The following is a 23,174-nucleotide window of genomic DNA, read 5'->3' as shown; positions in this document are numbered from 1 at the left end:
CAACTTCTGAACCCTGTTGTGGTCCATACTCACTCTTGTGTGTGTTTGGTCTTGACAGTTATGTCTTTTCCTGCTGAAGGGGTTGAACTGGGGTTCAGGAATCACATTGAAGATGTGCGAACGTTCTTAGATTCACGACATCCTGACCACTACACAGTCTTCAATTTGTCACAGAAGTCTTATCGTAGTGCCAAGTTTCATAACCGGGTAAGTGCTTTCTTCTGGGATACCAAAGCCCAGGATCACAAACTTTGGAGGACAGACAGCAAGAGGTCTCTGAAGCAATCTCACTCAGAGTTCTTACAAAACAAAGGGGGCAGGTTCTGTGCCTCCTAAGAGGCAGAGCACAGAAGGCTCAGGGAGATGGGGACCACAGGTGGCTTTAAATGCCCATTTCACTCCCTGGATTCTGGCCTACTGTAGGGCCTCAAACAGTCCCTGGCATAAGTTTTAAAGCAGCCCTTGAGGGCTCTGTGCTATGGCATGTACCTGCACTGGAGCTTGCAATGGAAGGGACTGTAGGGGTACTTAAGTTGCCACTATGCTACTCGTGACTCCTGTACAGCTGCTAGAAACTGCTGCAGAGGAGTGAGGAATAAGCACTTTTTCCGAAAATTTTCTAAGAGAATGACTTATCAGTCTATTAACACTAAGTTTTATATACTGACTGAGTTACACACTACAATTTTAAAGAGTTGTGCATGAATGAAAGTAGCTCCCATCTGCATGACCGCCTAACAGCATAATACTCAGGTGCTAATTTTGTTGAAGCTCTGAAAAGCAGAGGGTAGTTCTGATGAGTTAGACCCCCTCCTTCTGGGATGCCACCTCATGTACTGGGGTTTCACTGAGCCCCTCCTCCTCCACCAGCCTGGATTCCCTTCCTTGTTTTGCTGAATTAGGCTCTCCGGCCTCTTGCAACGCACACGCACACAGGTAGGGCCACACCCAGCTGCAGACACAGACTGATGTCCACTCTGTGTGAGAGGATTCACCCAACATTCACGTGCACACCCCCTTTGGGGAATAAACCCAAAATAATACTGTCTTGCGCTGTTTAGAAAGATCTGCACAGCACAAGCTCATAAAAATTCCCCCTCTCCCTCAATGTGAAGAGAGAGAGATGCACCATTTCTTGCCACCCCATCCCCAGTTAGAAATTGCACAAACTGTTTTTAATAATAAACAAAACAAAAGTATTAACTATAAAAGGCAGATTTTAAGTGATAAGGGATAGCAAACAGAACAAAGCCGATTACTGAACAAATAAAACAAAACATGCATACTAAGCTTAAGATCTTAAAGAGACTAGTTTCAAGAACTAATTTCTCACCCTAAAAGTTGTTTTAGGCAAGTTGCAGTGTTTCTGTGACTTTGAATTCCAGTTATTTCTTCTTACCAACTGGACCCCTGTCTCAGTCTGGACTCACCCCTGCCTTTCCTCTCAGGTTAGTTCCTTTGTCCCTTCAGGTACTTTCAGCAATCTTTCTTCTTGGTTAGGCAATGGAGGAGAGTCTAGATCAACCCAGCCTTAAAAAGGATTTACCTAAGGCAGGAAACCTTTGTTTGATCCCCGTACAGAGGAAAAGTACCAGTTGTGTCCAGGGTGGTGTTTTAGGTCAGGTGATCTTATCACCTGACCTGATAGTGTCACAGCTATGTCCCAGGACACCTCTAAGGAAGGAGAAAGATTAATATCCTTACAGTCTTATTGTTTCTTCCTAATGGCCCATCAAGACTGTGATGGCCAGTTGTCTGGTGGATGTCTCCCAGACATACACACTTGTAATTGTTACATAGTCAATATTCCTAATTTCAGATACAGAAATGATACATGTATACAAATTGGAAAATCACATTCAGTAAATTATAACCTTTCCATTGATACTTTACACGAGCCATCTTACATAAAGTATATCTTAACCATATTTCTATGAAGAATATGGGGTGCAATGTCACCATAGTAATCACCTACAGTATTGGTACTGTACGTAGGGAAACTTCACTTCACTTCACCAGACTCTCTTAGAAAGAATTAAAAGAGCAAAGTGGTGAGAACAGGTATCCTAACAAAGGTGCTTCTAAAGAAGTTTTCTTTTAAAATAAACCAGCATACTTCTGTGCTGCAAAACTGTCTCTCTAGTTATGTAAAATCTTGATGCAATCAGTGATATTCCTGCCCTCACAAAATAAAGTTATATCTGGAAGTTAAATATGGGTTGTGTATCTGGCTCTGCCCCTACTTTTATTATTTGAGAAGTTACTAATGCTTTCTGCCTTCATTTCCTCCTCTGTAAAACCAGAATGATACCAGACAGAAGTGTTGGGCTACAATTTCTTGAAGGTTTTAAAGCATTTGGAGATCCCTGTAGATATGCAAGGTTAGGCATAACTGGTTTAAAAAAAAAAAAACCCAAAAAAACAAAGCCCTTTCTTACAAGCAGTCTTCTTCCTTCTTTCTAGCTCTGTCTTCCACCAAAATGCAACATTAATTATTAAACTTAAGCTAGTGTAGCAAGAGATTAGTCTGACCTATAGTTGTTAGGTAAACGGAAGAGTCTGTTTGCAGCCACTGTCTAGATCGCTGGTAGCCATTCCATTTACATTTGTGTGCACACCATGGCTAAAAAATGCACATCACTAAAAAAAATGGCTCTGTTTGTAAACGGCCTTTCTGTGATGGTGTTGCATGTTGTTGTCAGTGAATCAGGAAAACCTGTTAGGTGAAAATAATCAAGGAGCTTTTAATTCACTTTTGTTTACAAATTCAGGTATATTTGTTGGCAATGGGGCTGAGATGAGGAGTGCTCAAAAAAACTGGACTAACATCAGGACTCTTCTGTATCCATAGAAGATGCAGTGGGATCTGTATTTACAGCCACTCAACTTAAAATATTTTAGTAGTATTGCTGCTGTACTTGTCTATTGAAAGAATGCTGCAGGGCAGGAAATAGTATTCATATTCTTATTTACTACTGTGTATGTTACCTACTAAGACTGACTAGCCATTTTGTTAGCTGTTGCCTCAAGACGTGAGGTGAAATGATAAATAGCATTTATCAAAATGCAGCATCTTAAGGTTCTGGGCTGGGATAGTCTGTCTCTACTAGGCAGGCAGGAAAGATAAGGTGTATATATGACATAATTTTGTAAAATTGTTCCATGGTGCTCTTGCAATGGATGTGGTATACATGGAAAAATACTAATCGATCCTAAAGGAGCTAAAATCCTTGTATGACTATTCTCCATTTAGGCTTTGGCACAGGACTAACTGAGAGGTGTTCCTCCCAATCCCCTCCACGCACTGTAGCTGCTTGTTCTGTTCTTTATTTAAAGTGGATTATTAGTTTCCTATTCTCTAAGCCTTTTTTTCAAGAGGAATAAATCTTTTATATAAAAATGTTGTAAATTCATAGTTGCTGTTAATTCTTATCTCCCATAACCCTTTTTGCCTCCTACTGGCTTATTCACCTCTTCTTTCACAGACTTCTGAAGAGGAAAAGTAGCCGCCGTATCTGAAGATAGGATACAGTTTTAAAAAATAAGCAAGGCAAAATGTAGAGCCCCTGGAAGAATGTAACTGGGAACAGTATAATGCTCATTAGTCCTTTAATAATCCATTCTTCTAGTGACTTCCCTGGTAGTGGCTTCTCCAGCAGTTTCCCAAAGAAGCTGGGAGAAATTCAAAATAAAAATCTTATGCATAAAAACAAGCTGATGATACTGTCCTAACACTAGTATCATAAACACGGCCACAAGCCCCCATATTTCAAAAGCCGCGTACAACTTCCACTTATTTTTATGTTGTGTTTGAATTTCCTTAATGATATTGAGGTAGCATGTCAAATAAAGAAAACTACATAACATATACTTAAAAATTTCCGAATTACATATCTGCTTGCTGGCCTGTGATTACAGACCAAGCAAATGCATAATTATGGACTGCTGGAAATGCATATTTACTTAATAGATGGTAACGGCTTTTCAGAGCCTTTACAGTCTGCTGCGTCAAGGCCTAGTTAGAGGATATTTAGTTCATGGGTCGTTGGTCATATTGTCAGTAACAGCTTCCCTTGGAGAACAGCAAAACACAATCAGGACTAATTGTCCAAGCAACTCCACTTTAAAAAAATCATGATGTGAAACTGTCCAGGAAAAAAATGCATTTCAGTTTGCATGATTATAACCTAAAAGAATGGCCAAATAAATGCTCATTGCACTTCATGTGAGCACTCCCTAATGTATGCTCATCTGCTACCGAGCAGAATGGCTATTTCTGACTATTGTACATACTTTAAAATAAGAATTTGTGTTATAGACAGTTAACTGCAGCAACAGATACTCTGCTAGGTGCTTACAATGGAAAACAATACATTCTTATAGGGGGATTCCAGCCTTGCTGTAGATCCCCTTACAAATATTAGGGTTCAAACTAAATACAACCCAAATTAGTTGCTTAGACGTTATGGACAGAGTCTGAGTAAGCTGCCTTGACAAATTTATATCATTCTCCTTTTAAGTGGTTATATGATCCATTTAAGGAACTTCCACGTATTTAGGAAGGTTTAACCAAACCATCATCTTCTCTTCTCCTCCCTCCCCCCCATTCCTAAAGTAGAATTCAAATGTCTGCTTGGGGAAAAAACTGCTCTTCAGACAGAGTGGAACTTGGTGCTGTAACTTCCTACCTCTGGCCAGAAACCTCTTTAAAAAGCAATTCAATTAAAAATAAGCCAAATGGAGAAATAGGTTTGTGGAAGGCGAGCCAATCTGCAACTTGGCACAGCACTGCAAAGATTGTCCTTGAGACAACTGTGTTATTCAGAGAGTATATGGATGAGTGATAGCTAGAAATGCTTTGCTTGTTTGTACAGCTTAGCATTTGAGGAATAATGTTCTGGCTGACATCTTAGTAACTATTACCCAATTCCTTTCTACAAAGAATTACTCAAAGTATTAAAAGATTGCTGTAGAAATCAGATCGCGCTCGCGCTCTCTCTCTCTCTCTCTCACAAGAGTCCAGGCATTAGTGGCCTGATCTTCAGGGTTGCAGAGGTCTCTCAAATCCCACTCCATTAAGTCAGTGGAAGCAAGAGATGCTCAGCTCCTCTTGAAAACCAGGCCGTAACTTTAAGAACCAGTTTGCTAACATGTCAACCCTGTGACCTAGTGCAGGACTTACTACAATGTAACTATAATCAAAGCACAGCAATTTGATCCAACTCTTCCTTGCAAAGAGAATTCAGTGCTTTAAATAGTTAGTAAGGATGATCCAAGTTGCATGCTAAATATTTCAAAACAGTTTTAAAATGTATTGTCAGGGACAAAAGATTTTTTTTTGTTTCATAATATGAAATTGATATTTTCTTGCCCCTTCCATAATTCATGCCTTCCCCATTAAGCAGAGTTCTGCATGAAAAAAGAGGCTGAAGGGTTTTAAAGCACATCATTTACCTTGTATGGAAGGGATATGCTCTTTTTGACAGGAAAGATCCATGAAACTGTCTCAGTTAAGGGGATTATGAAGTTTTACGTTTGTTCATTATGTGATCTCCTAGGTATCTGAATGTAGCTGGCCAATGAGACAAGCACCCAGTCTGCATAATCTCTATGCTGTATGTAAGAACATGCACAACTGGTTACAGCAGAACCCCAAAAATGTGTGTGTCATCCATTGCATGGTAAGTCAGCCGGTAGCTGCATTTGAGAAATCTCTGCTTGTAAACTCTTGCTTCCCTGGGGAACTGGCCAGCAACAAAATGCACCATTGTACAAGGATACAATGAGGGTAAGTCCATACAGGAGAATAAGCATTATACAATCTGCCAGTATGCGAAAACCTAAACTTTTAAATATAAAGAGACAATTCAACTTGATGATAAAAATGCTTCATGCCTTTAATCTTATGTATTGCAATATGTTTGAGAGTCTTTTCTGCCCAACACAACAGCAGACGTTGCTTTGAGTGTTATGGTTTGTCACAACTTTAAATGCAGTTTCTAGTTTGGTTGGGGGAGGAGAGCTTGAAGAAGAATAACTAAAACTACCATTGAAGTGTGGGTCTATTCTGAAAATTCTCTCCAACAAGAGGGACATTTTACTCCTCAGATCTACTTCTTGTGAGTATTGAGTCAGTTCTACTAACTTCCATGAAAAACAAGTCTGATGGCTTTTACTCCAGTTAGCCCTGCAGAGCCAGCGTAGCTAAGGAAGATGAACCACATTCTGTCCCTCCTTGTACATCAACAGACTTGTTAACAACGTAGTGTTTCCAGGGCCTTGTGGAAACCCATTGAGGGCCCTGTAATTGCACAGATGTTGAGGACAGTGTAGGCTGAAGATTGTGTCAGTGACACCTACACAATCACACTCTTTGGCCTGTAGAACCTTTATGGCTGATAATGATGCAGAAGGAGTTCTGTTTAACTTTCGGCTCCCAGGTTGTCATTCCAGGGCTGTCAAGTTTTGGGCAGTAAAAACCTTCTTTGATCTAGGCAGATTTCATCTGGAAACTTCTGATAAACATTAAGCCTAATAGTGTCACTCTCCATTTGACTACAGTTCTACTGTGAAAATCAGAAACACATAAGTTCTCTAGGTATGTAGTTTCCCAACCCAAAAGACTTGAACATGACAGAGCTCCAAGACCTGCTTAGTGCCCAAATGAATTTTTTGTATGTCAAAGGGCATTTTTCTCTTGTACAGCCAGCCAAGTCCAAAAGATAGGCAGGTTACCAATATGGGGGCCCCTCTTCAGCAAGGTACTTAAACCAGTGCTTAACACAAGGTATGTAATGATGTTGTACCCATGTTGGTCCCAGGATATTCGAGAAACTAGAAGATATTACCTCACCCACCTTTTGGACCAACTTCTGTTGGTGAGAGACAAGCTTTTGAGCTTACACAGAGCTCTAACCCTGAAGAAGAGATCTATGTAAGCTCAAAAGGCATGAGTGGTCCCTTTGACTTCGAGCACATGCCCATATTCAGCAGGATACTTAAGCCTTAGTCTGTTCTGGGGTGGCAAATCCTGTATCAAGGTAAATCACTGCTTTAGCAGATTGCAGTGAGCCCGAGATCTGCAGGTGTGGTTTAATATTACAAACTACAAATTACTAAAACACACAGCAAAAGTTCCAATACAAAGACAGAAGTTATTTCTGGGCCCTCAAAATCTTGTGTGAATACTCAACTACTCTTTTATGCACTTCTGTAAAATAACTGAATCTATTTCTATCAACTGGATTTAGTCTGGTTCAAATGTTAATTACTAGAAATGAAAGCGCCGAAACAAGAGTTTCTATAGACATTCCTCCTTTAGCTCTAATATGGCCATGTCATTGAAATCTTGCTGAAATTCGCTTTTAAATATGGATTGGGTTAAAATAGACTATCCTTTCCCTTCAATTAACAGGATATCTCTGATTTGTGATCTTGCATTTTATCTGACAGGATGGTCGTGCAGCATCAGCAGTTCTGGTCAGTGCAATGTTCTGTTTCTGTCATCTCTTCTCTAGTCCAATCCCAGCTATTCAGTTGCTCAACTCAAAGAGACCTGGAATAGGACTCTGGCCATCCCACAGAAGGTAGAGTATGTTAGTCGGGCAAGCACTATTCAACATAGTTGAAAACATGTAACTGTTTTTAGGCCTGTGGTCCCCATCTCCTCAGCTGTCCAGACCTGGGTCCTACAAACATTCCTGTGAGTAGTCCCATGGAAGTCAGTGGAACTGCTCACGTGCCACGTGATAGTCTGAGTAATGATGGTCTAAAGTATTAAGCAAGGGGTTTGGAGCCTGGAATGCTTGAGTTCCAGTCCTAGCATGTTAACGTTGCCAGAGCTATGTAGGGTCAGGCAAGTTCCTTAGCCTCTGTGTCCTAGCCTCACCCTGTGTAAAGTGAGAATGGTGAATGCTGTTTTCCTCAAATTGTGGCCAAGGATTAATAGATGAAGGCTATGTTTGTTTTTTGTGTGTTTTATGATGGCTTTGTTCCTTAGGTTGAAAGAAAATTAAAACAAGGCTTACTATTGCTTCAAGCTTCCCCCAAAATTACAGTTTGTCTGATCAGAAACTTGCTGTGAAAAACATCTTGTTTGCAGTAGGTTTGTGTTGCAACAGAAGAATATCCTGTTGGCAGGCTCCCACAGAGTGAACAGAAAAAATGCAGTGATAAATATGTAGAAACAAAAGTTTAAACCCCCAAGATTCTTAGCCTAGTTAAGCTGAAAACAGCATTGCTGTGTCCTGGCAAGTTTTGGAATTGTCATTATTTATTTTCTAAAAATGCTGTTTAAGATCATTATAGAAACAAACCCTCCAATCCACTTAGCTGGAGCTAAGCTAACTGGTCTCTAAGGGTATATCTACACTGCAAAAAAACCACCGGCAGCAGGGACTCTGAGCCCGCATCTACAGACTCCGGCTCCTGCTACGGCACTTAAATAGTAGTGTACATGTTCCCTCTCAAACTCTGGAACCCTGCAAGGAGGGTGGGTCTTGGAACCAGAGTGGGAATGTCTGCACTGCTATTTTTAGCACCATAGCATGAGTCCAAGTGTGATAGTTTCCAAAGCATCACTAAGGCTTAGGCCGGGAAAAGGGTGCAGCAGTACTGGGTCAGGAAAGCTCCACCCCTCAGGTACTGCCAAGCATACTCCTGGGGAAAAGAGTATAAAGAGTTCCAGCAGCCCAGGCTGGGGGTAGGAGAGAAGCCATTTCCTGGAGGAACACTGCCCTGAGACAGGAGGAGAAGCTCTTATTAAAGAGGTCTGGCTGTGAGTCTTCCTCCCCTGCCTTTTTAGACATCACCTGAAAGGTAGGGGCACCAGAGGGTCACCTGCATCAGCCCTGAGACTCTGGGGTTGAAAGCAAAGGACTATAAGTAAACAGAAGTCCCACCTCAAACTGAGGCATTGGGTGGGGGAGGTGGGCTAAGCGTAGGTCATACAATGCTATCATCCTTTCAGGGTCCTGTGCTGGGACCTGGTGGAGTGAGAGCCTGGGTCCCCCTAACTACCCCAGATTCCCCTATGCCTAGCCCAGGGATGGGGTGGGACTAGGGGGTTATCAACAAGGAGGCCAATCCAGCTGAACCCCATTCAAGGAGTTCAGGACACACTGAACTAAAAGAGACTGGAGAAGCGGGTGCTGACCCCTAGGCCTGCTGACCAAACAGACAATCCTGCTACACCAAGTCTGTAGTCCTGGGCTCTGAGACAGGCTGCCATGTGTGGGTTTTTTGTTTGTTTGTTTTTCAGTATAGACTTTATTTATTTTTATTTATTCTTATAAATGCAGAATTGGCATAAAATGCTTACATTGCTTTGTGGCTTGACGGCAGTAAATGCATATTGTACAAATACTGACAAAATTCCATTCCTAGAACTTTACAACAGCTCAGTGCAAGTTTATGCTCTCCAAGTGCCTCTTATAGAAAACAGAAGTGATAATTGTGTGATGGGTAGGGCTGTTGATCTCCGTTAACTCACGCGATTAACTCAAAAAAATTAATCACAATTAATCTCAGTTTTAATTGCACTGTTCAACAATCGAATACCAATTGAAATTTATTAAATATTTTGGATGTTCTACATTTTCATATATATTGTAACTGAAATCAGTGTATATTTTTATTACAAATATTTGCACTGTAAAATCAAACAAAAGAAATAATTTTCAATTCACCTCATACAAGTACTGTAGTGCAATCTCTTTGTTGTGAAAGTGTAACTTACAAGTGTAGATTTGGGGGTTTTTTGTTTGTTTGTTACATAACTGCACTCAAAAACAAAACAAGCCAAAAATCTACACTTGTAAATTGCACTTTCACAACAAATTACACTACAGTACTTGTATGAGGTGAATTGAAGAATGCTATTGTCTTTTTACAGTGCAAATATTTGTAATAAAAATAAATATAAAGTGAGAACTGTACACTTTGTAATTGAAATGAAAATGTAGAAAACATCCAGAAATATTTAAATTCTATTCTATTACTGTTTAACTGTGCAATTAATTGTGATAAATTTTAATTGCTTGACAGCCCTAGTGATGGGATCATTTGGTAATGGCTCTCTTTTTTTTTTTTTTTTTTTTGTGTTGCAGATACCTAGGATACATTTGTGATCTAATAGTAGAAAAGCCTATCCAGCCTCACTGTAAGCCTCTTACTATCAAATCAGTCTGTCTCAGTCCAGTCCCCTGTTTCAATAAGCAGAGAAATGGGTGTCGACCCTTCTGTGACATTCTGATTGGAGAAACCAGAATCTTTACAACCTCCCAGGAATATGAAAGAATGAAGTAAGTTACTATGGCTTTCTTACCTCTTAATGATGCTAATAAAAGTCTTTTTTTTACTGTAATACATCTAACTTCCAAGCTGTGCGGGGGGGCAGGGCGCGGCGGCGGGGTCCTGTTTGTGATTGATTTGATTGGGCAAGATAATGTTACTAGAAGTGAAAATGTTACTGGGAAGTTGATGCCCAGTGTTAAAACTCGACTGTCAGAGCTTGTCTGAACTTCTATGATGAGGTGCTGGGGCTTACCCCTGGCATATTTCAGCACTATACTAGTAGTTCTGTGTGAAACATTACTGTTGCAACTGACCACTAGCAAGAGCACAGAATGCTACTTCTACTCACTAATCACGGTCTGAATTTTGAGATTATGTATTTTGAAGTACACAAGCAATAACTTTAATGGTTCTGCTGAAGTGCGCATAACAAAGGACTTCTTCCTCATTTGTTTTAAAGGGAATTCCGTATGCAAGATGGGAAAGTCATAATTCCATTAGGAGTCACTGTTCATGGAGATGTTGTCGTTTCTGTCTACCATATGAGATCAACCATTGGAGGACGACTTCAAGCAAAAGTATAGTTTGTCTACCTTTTGATACACACAGCACAAACACGGAGTCAAAGACTGACCCTGGCACTCAAAGATTGAGGTGGAAGGAGGCAAAGTAGCCATAAAAATGTTCAGCACGACCCTAAAGACTTGGAGAGGCTGGGAGTGAAGCTCAGAGTAGGCAGTGACAGTGCTGATGGTGCTGTATGGAGGGGGCCGGGCAGGATCCTTCCAACTGCAAGAACTGAAAGTTTCTCTGCCAGTAACCAGCTTGAAGCAAGGGTCTACTGGACTTCCTGCCCTGCCACGTAGGGAAGGAGGTGGCAACAAGCCAGTATTTCCGCATTCCTAATGTATAGGGCCCTACCAAATTCACGGCCATGAAAAGCTCATCACGGACCATGAAATCTTGTCTTCCTGTGTGAAATCTGGTCTCTTTTTGGGTGCTTTTACCCCTATACTATACAGATTTCACAAGGGAGACCAAAGTTTCTCAAATCGGGGGTCCTGTCCCAAAAGGGAGTTGTGGGGGTGGGGTGGTGCAAGTTTATTTTAGGGGGGGTCACAGTATTGCCACCTTTACTTCTGCGCTGCCTTCAGAACTGGGCAACCAGAGAGTAGCGTCTGTTGGCCAGGGACCCAGCTCTGAAGGCAGCACCCCCCCCAGCAGCTGCACAGAAGTAGGGTGGCATGGAATGGTATTGCCGCCTTTACGTCTGCACTGCCGCCTGCAGATCTGGGCGGCTGGAGAGTGGTGGCTGCTGACTGAGGGCCCAGCTTTGCAGGCAGCAGCGCCGAAGTAAGGGTGGCAATACCACATCATGCCACCCTACTTCTGCGCGGCTGCTGGCGGCAGCTCTGCCTTCAGAGATGGGCTCCCAGCCAGCAGCCACCGCTCTCCCGCTGCCCAGCTCTAAAGGCAGCACCGCCACCAGCAGCAGCACAGAAGTAAGGGTAGCAGTACTTCAACCCCCTCTACAATAACCTTGTGACCCTCCCCCAACTCCTTTTTTGCGTCACGACCCCTACAATTACAACACTGTGAAATTTCAGATTTAAAGAACTGAAATCATGAAACTTACGATTTTTTTAAAATTGAAAAGTGAAATTGACCGAGATGGACCATGAATTTGGTAGGGCCCTGCTAATGTACCATTTCACCATCCTCTGGGTGGACTGGGCTGGAGTGGAGTCTTCGTTTGCAGGAGGAAAGTTCCTGCACTCTCTCACGATTAGGTCAACAGATTTTTAACATACATAATGGCAACATGGTTGTCTGTCAGAACAGATGTATAATAAAATCACTAAAAATAAAACTAAGATCTCTTGAGAAATGAGAACAAAGGGGAGAAATGTTTACTCAGCACTGAGGTGTTCTGAATTACATGCAAGGAAGGAGAGTTGAAATCGATTAGATATTGGATTCTGAGATAGAAAAGCTGTTGTATGCTTGAAAAACAAATCCGGTGATGTCACTGTCAGTACTTTCATTCGCTTTTCTCCTGAGAGCATTGTGCACCCAAAAAAACCCCAAAACAAATCTTCTGCACGTAAAATGTGCAGAATTTTAAAATATTATTTGTCAAATAAATGTGGTATGGCATTGGGGAGCACAGGCCACTGGCTGCACAGAGGTGGGAGATCTCTGTGCAGCTACACAACACCCTCTCCCCCTGGGAAACGGACTCAGTGGTGAGGCTGTACCCAACCCTGACACAGCGCAAGGACCAGGCCTGCCGCAGAAACACCCCAGGGCCCTGTCCCTCTGTGCCAGGTGTAGGCAGGCAGACTCAGTAAGGCAGGATCCAAGTGTGTGTGTTGGGGGGGGGGGGAATCCAGGTGTGGATTGGGAGGGTTCTATGTGGGGCAATCTGAGTATGGGTGGCTCAGTGGGGGATCTGGATGCACAGGGGCTTGCTGGGGGGGGGGGGTTTCTGGGTGCAACAGTAATGGGACTTTGCAGGGGGGTCCAGGTGAAGGTGCTTGGGGCTCAGCAGGGTGGTCTGGGTGTGGGGGGAGTTAGAGCTCAGCAAGAGGGTGTGGGGGGCTCAGTGGGGATGCTCAGTCCAGATGCAGCTGGTTGGGGATGTGGGTGCAGGTGGCTTGTTGGGGTGGTGCAGGGGGAGTCTGGCTCATTGAGGGGGTTCTGAGTGCAGGGGGGTAAGGCTCGGCGAGAGGGTCTGGGTATGAGGGGGTCTGGGCACAGGGTTTGGCAGAGGGAGGAGTGGATTCCTTCCTGTGCAACTGGGGAGCAATGGGCACAGAAAGCAGGGGGAGGGAAGTTTGTAGAGCTCCCTTCAGCTGGGGGAGAAACCTGGTGGGTCTGACCCAGCCCCAGATGCTATGCAAAGGAAGAGGAAATCCCATCCTCCACAGGTCCACTGGGACTAGCAGCTGAGCTCAGCGAGGGTAGGAGCCACCAGCCAGGTCTTTCCCAGTTCTGCCTCCCACGCCACAATGATTTACCTCTATGCCGGCTGACCTGGGCTCCCAAAATATGCTGCTGGGGAGGGTTGCATGACTGCTTTTGTGGCTTCCCTTTGCTTCCCCGTCAAAGTCATTTTTCTGTGGGGAAGCAAAGAAATCTGCAGGGAACATAAATTCTGCACAGGCACAGTGGTGTAGAATTCCCCCAGCGGTATTCACTTATATGGTAACAGTTAGTGAAGTAGAACTGATTAGCTGCCTGTGTGTCATATAAATCTAGAGAATTAATTCACTTTTATTTAAGAAGTGTATATTTAATCTTGTGGTGGTTTTGTTTTTTTGTTTGTTTAAGATGTCAAACACACAAATCTTCCAGATTCAATTTCATACTGGATTCATAGCACTGGGAACAACTATGCTAAAATTTACAAAGTAAGTACCTCTTAGAGCAAAGACCAGTACTGCATGCAAACTTCAGCATGTTAGCTGCATACAAACAATCTGACCATCACTGACTCGTAACCAATGCATATTGGCACACAAATAGGGCATAAATAGCTCTTCTAGTATCTTCTACCTGAGTAGCTTTGACAACATTACTGATAAAGAACTAAATTGTCAGACTTTTATTTCAGTGTCTCTCAAATACCTGTTCTGAGGTGCTGGGGAAATGAGAAACAGGGCTTTCTGCAGACCGTTTTTCCTTTTACTTTGAGGGAGCCATCTCTTCCCTAGGTACCACTCATTCAGGGATTCCCAAACTACATAATGGGCAATTGTGAAGATGCAGAAAATATATGTGGGCCTCCCATAATGAGTGGTCCTCTTCCTCCCTATTTTTTTAAATGGTTGAGGTTACTTAATATATTAAATGCATGCATGATGTACTCTCTTCTTGTCTTGCTGGCTCCTAGCCACTCTCGACTCTGCACAAGGAGAGTTGTTTGGAGCACCTGGAATATTCAATAGAATGTTTTACTATATTTGCTGCCTACTAAGTGAAAGTACCTAAAAGGGGAAATACTCTTGGACTTGCTGAGCCTCCCTAGAAAGGCAAGTCTCCCCTTTTTGTTTCCAGTATAACTAATACCAGGACAACCCTTCAGATGGCTCAGGTCCGCCTATGTCTGTTTAATGGGGAGGGGAGTTATGCCCACTACTTCCCCAAAGCTGGTGTAGTGTGGTAAAATATTCAAGAACATGAGATATCCTAGGCAAATATCTTAATTTCTGAGATGTAACTTTTGTTTTCAGCACCCTAGGTAACTTAATAGTTAAAACAAACGGTCCTTAGATATAGCAGAGACTGTATGCAACCCCTGCAAGGGTGACTGCATGGTGGTATGGAGTATGGGTGGATGAGGGGAACAGTAAAATAGGTAAGATCTTGTTCCCTTTCATGGGTGAATGGAATAAGATACTTTCTCTGTAGAAGTGTTTACAGGAAATGTCTCCCATTGCTATATTGATATTCATTAACTCTGTTTTATAAAGTTTTAAAATAACCAAACTAAGGCTTGAGTACTCTAAGAATGTTCACTGCTTACAACTTTTGCATTCATTGGACTGCAAAATCAGATACTGAGTATGCTCTTTACATGGTGCAGTGACAGAAGCTTATTACTGTGCCTTTTTTCCTAACTGCAAAGTGGTAGAGTCCAGTCAGAAGGCAGCTTAATCCATGTGATGGAGTGTAGAAACCCCACACTGGGCCAGAGAGCAGAAATGAGTAATGGTCTGAAACTGAAAATGGTAGGTGTTGTAGGGTGAGACCAGAAATTTCAAGTCTGGAGGAAGTATGCAGCCTTCAGGCCCCTAATCAATAATTGAGAAGGTAACAGAATAGACAGAAGGGAACACCAGCTCCCCAGACTCAGAGGGCACTGGCTCGACAAGGGCTACACCCATGTGATGAGACAAGGAACTTTCTTGGGGACTGATTTACAGACTGTCCAATCACTGGATGAATAGGAGAACACGGTTGTGGTTTCTGGTATAATGACGAGGTCTAGATATGGAATAGTTGATTTTTGGGAAAGGGCCCTAGCCCACATCTACCTTATGGCAATGAGTTTGCAACTCGGAGCACGCTAATTTGGGTAACTGATTCCATTTTATTTTAAATGAAGTCTCTCTCTCCAGGAGTGTCTATATTTTCAGCTGTTGTTGGGTCTCTACAGAGTGCGGACAGCAGCACAATCTGTCAACAAGCAAGGTTGATTTTTTTTTTTGAAATGGGGACTGTTAGGATGAAGTAGAGGCAAGAGTCTTTAGAGTACAATTTTTGCTCTCCCCTTCCTTGGGAACTAGCTAAAGCATAACTTAATTTGTATGATTCATCTTGTAGTAACACATGCCAGACACTTGCTTCGTCCTTGCCACTTTGCTGCTGTTTGCATACAGTTGAAAAGATGCTAGGAGTGATTGGGGGAAGTGTAAAAATGAAGAACGTGGACGTATACATGTGTTAAAGACTTTAAACTTTGTCTGCCAAAAAAAAAATTGCTTTACCACTTTTAACTGAACAACTTTCCGTCAACATTTAGACCTGAACTGGATGCATGCGACTCCCCAGACAAATATCCCCAGCTGTTTCATGTTACACTGGAGATAGAAATAGAATCTGCTGATAGACAGACTGACCTGACTCCTCCCTGGGAGAACTTCACAACAAAAGACATCAATGCAAGCATTCTCTTCTCCTCTCACCAGGAACATCAAGACGCTCTCGCCTTGGCAGGTGAGAACTGCCCTACTTTGTGCAGGTTCTTCAGCTTCTAATGCTGACGTTGCCCTTTGCTATCTTGTGACTTCCTTCTATCCTGGTGCGTTTGGTTCTTTGTCTTGCAGGTCGATGCCCTGTAGATGCACCTCAGGATAACGTAAAAAACGTTGGACAGGGGGCATTCCTCTCCTCTCTCAACTGGCAAGGTACTTGGACTTGGCCTCTAGTATTTTCAGCCAGTGTTGTAAAAAGTTTTCTCTAGTTTTTAAAGGATGAATGTGCTCAAGCAAAGGGTCAGCTTGCGATCTTGTCTTTCACATTAGATCACTGTGGGCTACTGGTTATGCTGCAATTTTGCATTTAAAATGAACTCTCCCTTCCTTCTTCTGAGGTAGTGAGATCACTGTGCCTGCTTGCCCTGGATTTGTCTGACCGAGGTAGTCCATAATCTCAAACTCAAAGCCATTGATTCCAGCTGCTAATACACAGTAAACGACAGTTTTAAAATACTTGCCTTTCCTAATATTGCTCTTTCACTTGCAACATCCCTGTGGCACCTTATGTGACTACGTACAGGGAAGAAATGGTCTATGCCTGCCAATGGGAGGGCTGGTATTCCATGGGACGTAATGGTCTGATAGAACATGTTCCACACTGTGAACAAGCTTGAGAACCTCTCCTATAGCATATCTAGCACAAGTCTCCTGCAGCATCATTGCAACATACAGTTTAGGAATCCATCATGAGGATTTCCCCCTTTTACCAAACTAAAAACCTGGATTAAAGTTCAAGTGATGCTTTCATTAAAATGCTTCTTCATTTTTGCCCTTGCCTTGTGTTTTAGTCCCCCATCAACGAAACCTGAGACAAATCCAGTTTAGGCACCACATCTAGACCCAGGAACAGCTTCTCTTCTCATCCAGGCTCTTACACTGTCCTGTTCTGTAGGCTCAGTTTCCCTACCAGTAAAGTGGGAATATTTCCATACAGTACAGAGTAATTGGGACTTAACTAATCTTTGTTAGGCACTTCCATTTTAAATTTGGCTGAACACGTGTGTTTTGCTATTGCTGCCTTTTTTCCATGGGAGGCTAATAAACGGCTTATATGTAAAAACCTAAGGAACCAGAAGCTAACATAAATTCTTTTGCTCGCTTAGATCAGAAATCTGACAAAAGCAGTTCTCACCCCACCTCTGAGGATCGGGCAGCACTAGTGCATGAGGAGAGTGAACAATCGGATGATGAACTCTTATCCCTTTCCAGTCAGCACAGCAATGCTAGCAGTGACAAAACCCATGGGACTCCAAAACACAGCAAAAAGCAGCAAGAGACTCCAGCACCACTTCCACCTGAGGATGTCGACCTTCTGGGTCTAGATGGTAGCCCTATGAGCAAGAATTTCCCCACTCAGTCCACTGCTCTCCCCTCTAACTCAGACTTGCTGAGTGATCTGTTTGGGGTCAGTGGTTCCAGGGCCCCCAGTCAAGGTGGACAGGCAGCTGCTGAGGATGTCTTTCACGTAGGTGGGCCTGGATCTGCACACTCCACTCCCCGACGCTCTGCAGCTTCGGCATCCCCATCTCCGTCCCCAAGAGTAGGAGAAGGTAACGCTTCTTAGCCTAGTCCCTGACTTGGTACAAATGTATGATGATGTGACTGTAGAATGAGCCTTTCTGAGCTATTGGACTTGTAGTAGAGATGATGGACGAGTGAGATTCTACACGGGGAGGGATTTGGAGTATCTGTGAGGCCTTGCAAGGAAACCGAGGCATTTTGCACTACACAGAGCATCGCCTTCTAAGGAATCTCAAATACTGAATTTTCAGTTGTCCCTGATAATGTGTGCATGCTTCTTGGGTGAAGGGACCTGTCCATTACACTCACGTCCATGTGAATTAGTTATTAGTGACATTTAGTATTTTATTTCTGTAAGTTTATAGTTTGTGATGGGGGACTATTTAAAATGATATTGTGTAACAAAGGTAGAAGGAAAATGTTTTAGAATTCATAAATCTTACAGTGACCCAATGTCCCTCTAAATGAAATTATAGATTCCAAGCTGTGAAAACAAGCAGATATGTCTCATAATTCTCCAATTAAAGAGACACTGTGGGGGCTGGTAGGGGTATGCTCTAACCTACCAGCTGTTGGATTTTTGCTAGAGATGGGCCTGTATAGCAAAGTCTGGATCTCCACTTTCTCATAGCTCAGAGGGGTGAGGAGCTGTGGTTGTGGTCCATCTCCAGTTTATGGAAACAATGCACATGTCTGTCCCTCTATTTCTGCCTTCTCTCTTTCAGCCAGCAAATACTGAAACCTTAAAAATTCTCTCTCTCTCTCTCTCTCTTCCTGCCTGCCTGCTGAAAAGTACAAGGCAGACTGTTTGGATGATACTGACATTGAGTGTCGAAGTTTGCCCATAGGCTGAGTGTCAGAGATAAGGGGGGGGGCAGACTCCTTGGGGGAGAAAGGAGGAATGAAGAGGATCTATGAAGGAAATGCTGAAGGCAAGAGTCTCAAAGGCCCAGATTATGGAAAGTCTCTAAGAAATGGTTAATCGACTATGCCACAGGCAGCTGCAAGCTCACAGAGAATGGAAACTCCTGGTCAAACTTGATTGCAAGCTTTGGAGGAGCTATTCCAGATCACTGGGCACAATGCTTTCATTGCAGCTTTTTCCTATTGTGGGTGGGCTTTTTGTTTTGAGAGAGCTGTAAAGCTGAACTTCTTCTTCCCTTTTTACTCTCTCTCAGAAAAAAACCCACATTATTCAGAACCAGTTAAAGAAATATATGGTAAAGGCTGTGACAGTTCATCTTTTTAACCCACAACTATCCGTCTTAGTTTCGAAAAACCTGTTTTGGGGCAGCATACATACATCAATGCCTATGCTGAACTTCCTGATCATATATATACCCTCTGCAATCATTTTAACAGTGTTAATGCTGTGGTGTTTAAAATCCGTTTGTAGTGCACTAGATCAATGCGGTCTCAGACTTGAGTAGAGTTCACTGTAGTAACACCCACTAAATGTGAGGTTTTCATAGCTAGTTCCTGAAGATCCCAAAGCTAACTAGAATAAGGGAATCTAGTGTCCTATTGTTAGAGGGAATCTTTTTTATTTACTAGTGCGCAGACACAGATGTGTCTACAAAACAGATTGAAAATTGCGACCGTTGCAATCTAAACCATGACGAGAACACAAACCTTTGAGGTGCAGGGATGGAAGGACACTGACAGAGATTTGGAGAAGGAAGAAGTGAGTGAAGGCTAAGGTACCCACGTTCCCTGTGTGAGCAGTGTGCTCATCCTGAGTATCTTGCTTCTGATATATGATTGTGGTTTATAAGCCTCAAAGCTGATTTGTGAGAGCACCCTCTTAAGAGGGTAGGGTGTGGCAATGGTCAGGAGCAGCCCTAGACCTTTTGTCAGTCACGGTGGAAAACTCATTTGGCACCCCCAACAGCTGAGCAATAACAATAAAACACCCAGCCAGCCAATCAGAACAGAGGAAAATAAAAAGCACAGCAGTTGGTGCCCAGGCCAATGACTTGCTTGCCCACCCCTAGCACTAGCTCTGCCAGAAGGGTCAGGAAAGGATCTCCAGGCAGAATGGAACCATATGTTAAGGGGCAGGAAGGGAGTGGTCAAACAGCTTGGGCAGAATGAGGAGGACAGATGAGTGAGGTACAAGAGAGCTAGGTTGTGTAGGACCTTGAAAGCAAGTATGAGAACAGTAAGCCAGTATTCAATCGTTAAGTAACATGAACCATGCTGCTACCACATAAGTAACTTCACTTCATACAGTGTTCAGAGCTCACAATTGTCTTCTGTAACACAACATGTTACAATAATGTTTCGAGTGGTCAGATTAGATTGCTCCCCTCTCTTCTTGAACTTTGCTCCTTGTTGTTGGCAGCTTCTCCAAGTTAAAATGCTATGGGATAAGCATGTACTCAAAATGGAATTTATGGAAGAGCTGAACTCAGAACCATGTCACAGATGTGGAAATGGTTCATATATACAGGAAGGGCACCAGTGCTTCTCTAAAGCTATTTCTACAAGAGCCTTTTGGAAACTCCATAATCTTGATGACATCCTCTGGGTGTCTTCAAAGCTTTTAGAGAACTTCCAACACTCCCCATTTTATTTCTCAAATAGTTTCAGGAAGGGGAACGGGCTGGACAGACTCCAACACCTGAAGTTTTTGGGCTAGTCACTCATTTCTCCACACAGTGTGCAAGTCAGAATTTAACATACCTTCCTATAGCATCCCACTTCAGCTGAATTTAGGAGCAGTTATCCTCCTTGGATAAGACAGATGGGATGTGCATCTGTGTTGCCATGGATATATTTAACAGAACCTAGAGTTGTAGCACTTGGTTGGAATACTTTTATACATTCAGTGCAAATCCCAGTTATCAGTCTGTCTCTCCTGGTTGCATCCTACCTCCTGTTAGTGTCTGGGGGGGTTAGAAATGATGCCTAATTGTTTTGAGGAGAAGAGATCTAATCCAGGCTAATTAGAAGGAGAAAGCATAGTATGAAATGCAAAAATTAACCTCAAATGCATTTTTACAGCAACTGCCTTTGATCCATTTGGAACTAGCCCAAAGCAATCTGGTCCAGATCTACTGGGTTCTTTTCTTGGTTCATCAAATGCCACTGGTGATCCTTTCCTTCAAGCAACAAGAAGTCCTTCACCTACAGTGCACAGTGACCCTTTTCACGTGGGTAAGAAACTCAATGCCTCATCTATGGTAATTAAAACAGGTGTTTGTATAAGTAATGGTGAGGGAACAAGCCATTAATAAGCACAAACATACTTATCTCTGAAATAATGACCAGAGCACAGCTGCTCAACTGAGGGAGAAGAAAGGGCTTTCAGTCCCTAGATTTGCAGCTTATTTCTAATTTGAATCCTGTTACACTCCCAATTTGTATTTAATTTATTGAGCCATTTGTGCACATGAAGAAATCAGACCGCTAAACAGCAATGCCTGCATGTGTATTCATGTGGTTATGAGGTCTGATATGAACCAAATTACCATTAATTGCACTAAATAGGGCACAGCACATGAAGTCTGGTAAAGAGAACTCCAGTCTCTTCATGTTTAGTCAGGCATAATACTGGATCTAGATTTCTGATGGTTCTTCACATCAGACTTATTTTAAACTTGTTTGTTTAGTTGTTTCATTTTATCTTTTGAGTCTCCATCAGACTGATGCTAAGCTTTGTGTGTTTAAAAAAGAAAAGGCAAGGAGCTTTTCTGCAGATAGCAATCTCTCCTCCTCCTGCTGCTCAATCTCAATATCGTCTCTCTATGCCCATTTATTGGTGCAAGTACCACCAAATAGTCTCTCGTTCAGAGTGAACTAGAGATCACCTTGTTGAGATACTGAGAACTTTTGATCTTGTAGCCTTCTCTGGCTTAAACAAATTCAGCCCCAAATTAATTCTCGCGTCTGATCATCTAAAACACCTTTATTGGGTGGGATATTCTCATTGGAAAGTTAGTATTACAAAAGAGGAGATTCTTTTCTCACTGGCACTGTTGTATTTTAGCTCTGCCCTAACATGGAAGGGAGGAGGATACTGGGCATATCAACTTTGTTAATTGGATACTTGAGTCCTAGCCAGAGCCGGCTGTATCAATGAAAGCAGTTAAACAGTATCTTGGCTATTTTATGGTACTAAATTACAGTGCTAGTGTTGAGAATTAATGAGGGAACTTGGCAGAAGGTGGTTGTGCAGTCCAATAATGTTTGAAAACCTGACTACTTGTTTCTCTTCACTGCATTAAAGAAACCCAGTTTGGTTTATCTGGGTATTTTTATACCACTTCATTAGAATGAAACAACTTGCTGTCCCCTCTGAAATACAGTTACTTTGCTTTCCTTTAATGTTTCTGTGGCTGCTGATCTTTCCTGAGAGGGTGGAAATTTCTGTGAGGGTTACCCAGTTCTCCAGCCCCCACCCCCTTTCCAACACAAACATCCAAACCCTGTGGAGGATACGTGCAATCAGTGCTGAAGAGAATCCATGCACTATCCTGGTGGTGGGAATGGGGACATACGTAATCTAGGAACAGTGCCCGTCACCATGGTATTGGAGCACCATTTCTGTATTGTTCAGAAAGTGCAAACTTATAATGTTGACTAGGTTCAGCTCTTGATAAGCAACTATTCTGGCTGGCTGTTTATGTCCAAAGCAAGTCACCACATCATGATCTTGAGGCTTATTTATATTGAGGCGTATTTTTCATTTGACTTTTCATTTTGCATTTTCCCTTTTGTGCTGCGATGCCTATATTTAGGGGGTTCTTACTTTCACAAGACAGCCCTGTTGCTCAAGAGTAGTACAAAAAGCTCAGCAAAAGATAGAAGGGTCTGTAGATTTGCAGCATTCAGCTGAGTTCAGCAATTTCTGGAATTTTTTTTTTTAATTTAAAGCACTAAGTGTAAGGGATTATAAGTAAGTTATAGGTATCCTGGTGGTGCTCACCCAAAAGGCATTCCAAAGTACTTCAAAAAGAACAGGAGTACTTGTGGCACCTTCAAGACTAACAAATTTATTAGAGCATAAGCTTTCGTGGGCTACAGCCCACTTCCTTGGATGCATAGAATGGAACATATAGTAAGAAGATATATACATACTGAGAAGGTGGAAGTTGCCATACAAACTGGAAGAGGCTAATTAATTAAGATGAAGAGTCAGCATTACTAGGGTAGAGGGAAATAGTAGTAGGTTTCAGGGCAGATAACATACATGGAAGAATGAGGCCTTGCTTCATTTTAAAGCACTGAATTAAAGTATGATCCTGATCTACCTTGGGTTAGAACTATTTTCTTTGCCTTAGGGCTTGGCTACACTTGCGAGTTAGAGCGCATTAGAGTAGCCCCGGGTGCCCTAGCGCCCTACCCATCCACACTGGCAAGGCATGTAGAGCGCTCTGACTCCACGGCTAGAGCGCTCCTGGTACTCCACCTCAGCGAGAAGATTAATGCTTGTTGCACCTTGGCTGAAACACCCGGGCATCTGTGTGAACGAGTGGTTGCATTGCTGCGCTCTGATCAGCCTCTGGAACCGTCCCATAATCCCCTTAAGTCAAGTGGCCACTCTTGTCCTTGTTTTTGAATCACCGCAGGAATGTGGATATGCCCTTTGAAAGC

At 42.6% G+C, this 23,174-nt stretch overlaps 1 protein-coding gene across 3 annotated transcripts in view; it reads left to right on the top strand.

Moving 5' to 3' along the window:
- The window catches only part of DNAJC6 (DnaJ heat shock protein family (Hsp40) member C6), a 91,479-nt gene that overhangs the window by 54,924 nt on the left and 13,381 nt on the right, over positions 1 to 23,174 (top strand). For all 3 annotated transcript variants that reach the window (XM_074961586.1, XM_074961583.1, XM_074961585.1), the window contains 10 exons: positions 59 to 207; positions 5,559 to 5,681; positions 7,453 to 7,586; positions 10,107 to 10,301; positions 10,754 to 10,871; positions 13,627 to 13,706; positions 15,821 to 16,014; positions 16,125 to 16,205; positions 17,159 to 17,605; positions 20,583 to 20,735. In XM_074961586.1, the coding sequence (XP_074817687.1) occupies positions 59 to 207; positions 5,559 to 5,681; positions 7,453 to 7,586; positions 10,107 to 10,301; positions 10,754 to 10,871; positions 13,627 to 13,706; positions 15,821 to 16,014; positions 16,125 to 16,205; positions 17,159 to 17,605; positions 20,583 to 20,735 (1,674 nt within the window). The remainder of the gene's footprint in view (positions 1 to 58; positions 208 to 5,558; positions 5,682 to 7,452; positions 7,587 to 10,106; positions 10,302 to 10,753; positions 10,872 to 13,626; positions 13,707 to 15,820; positions 16,015 to 16,124; positions 16,206 to 17,158; positions 17,606 to 20,582; positions 20,736 to 23,174) is intronic.

Source organism: Natator depressus, chromosome 8 (genome assembly GCF_965152275.1).
Source record: "Natator depressus isolate rNatDep1 chromosome 8, rNatDep2.hap1, whole genome shotgun sequence".
Taxonomy (NCBI): Eukaryota; Metazoa; Chordata; order Testudines; family Cheloniidae; genus Natator; species Natator depressus.
The sequence above is the reverse complement of the archived record's forward strand: the minus strand, read 5'-3'. Positions and strand labels throughout refer to the sequence as shown.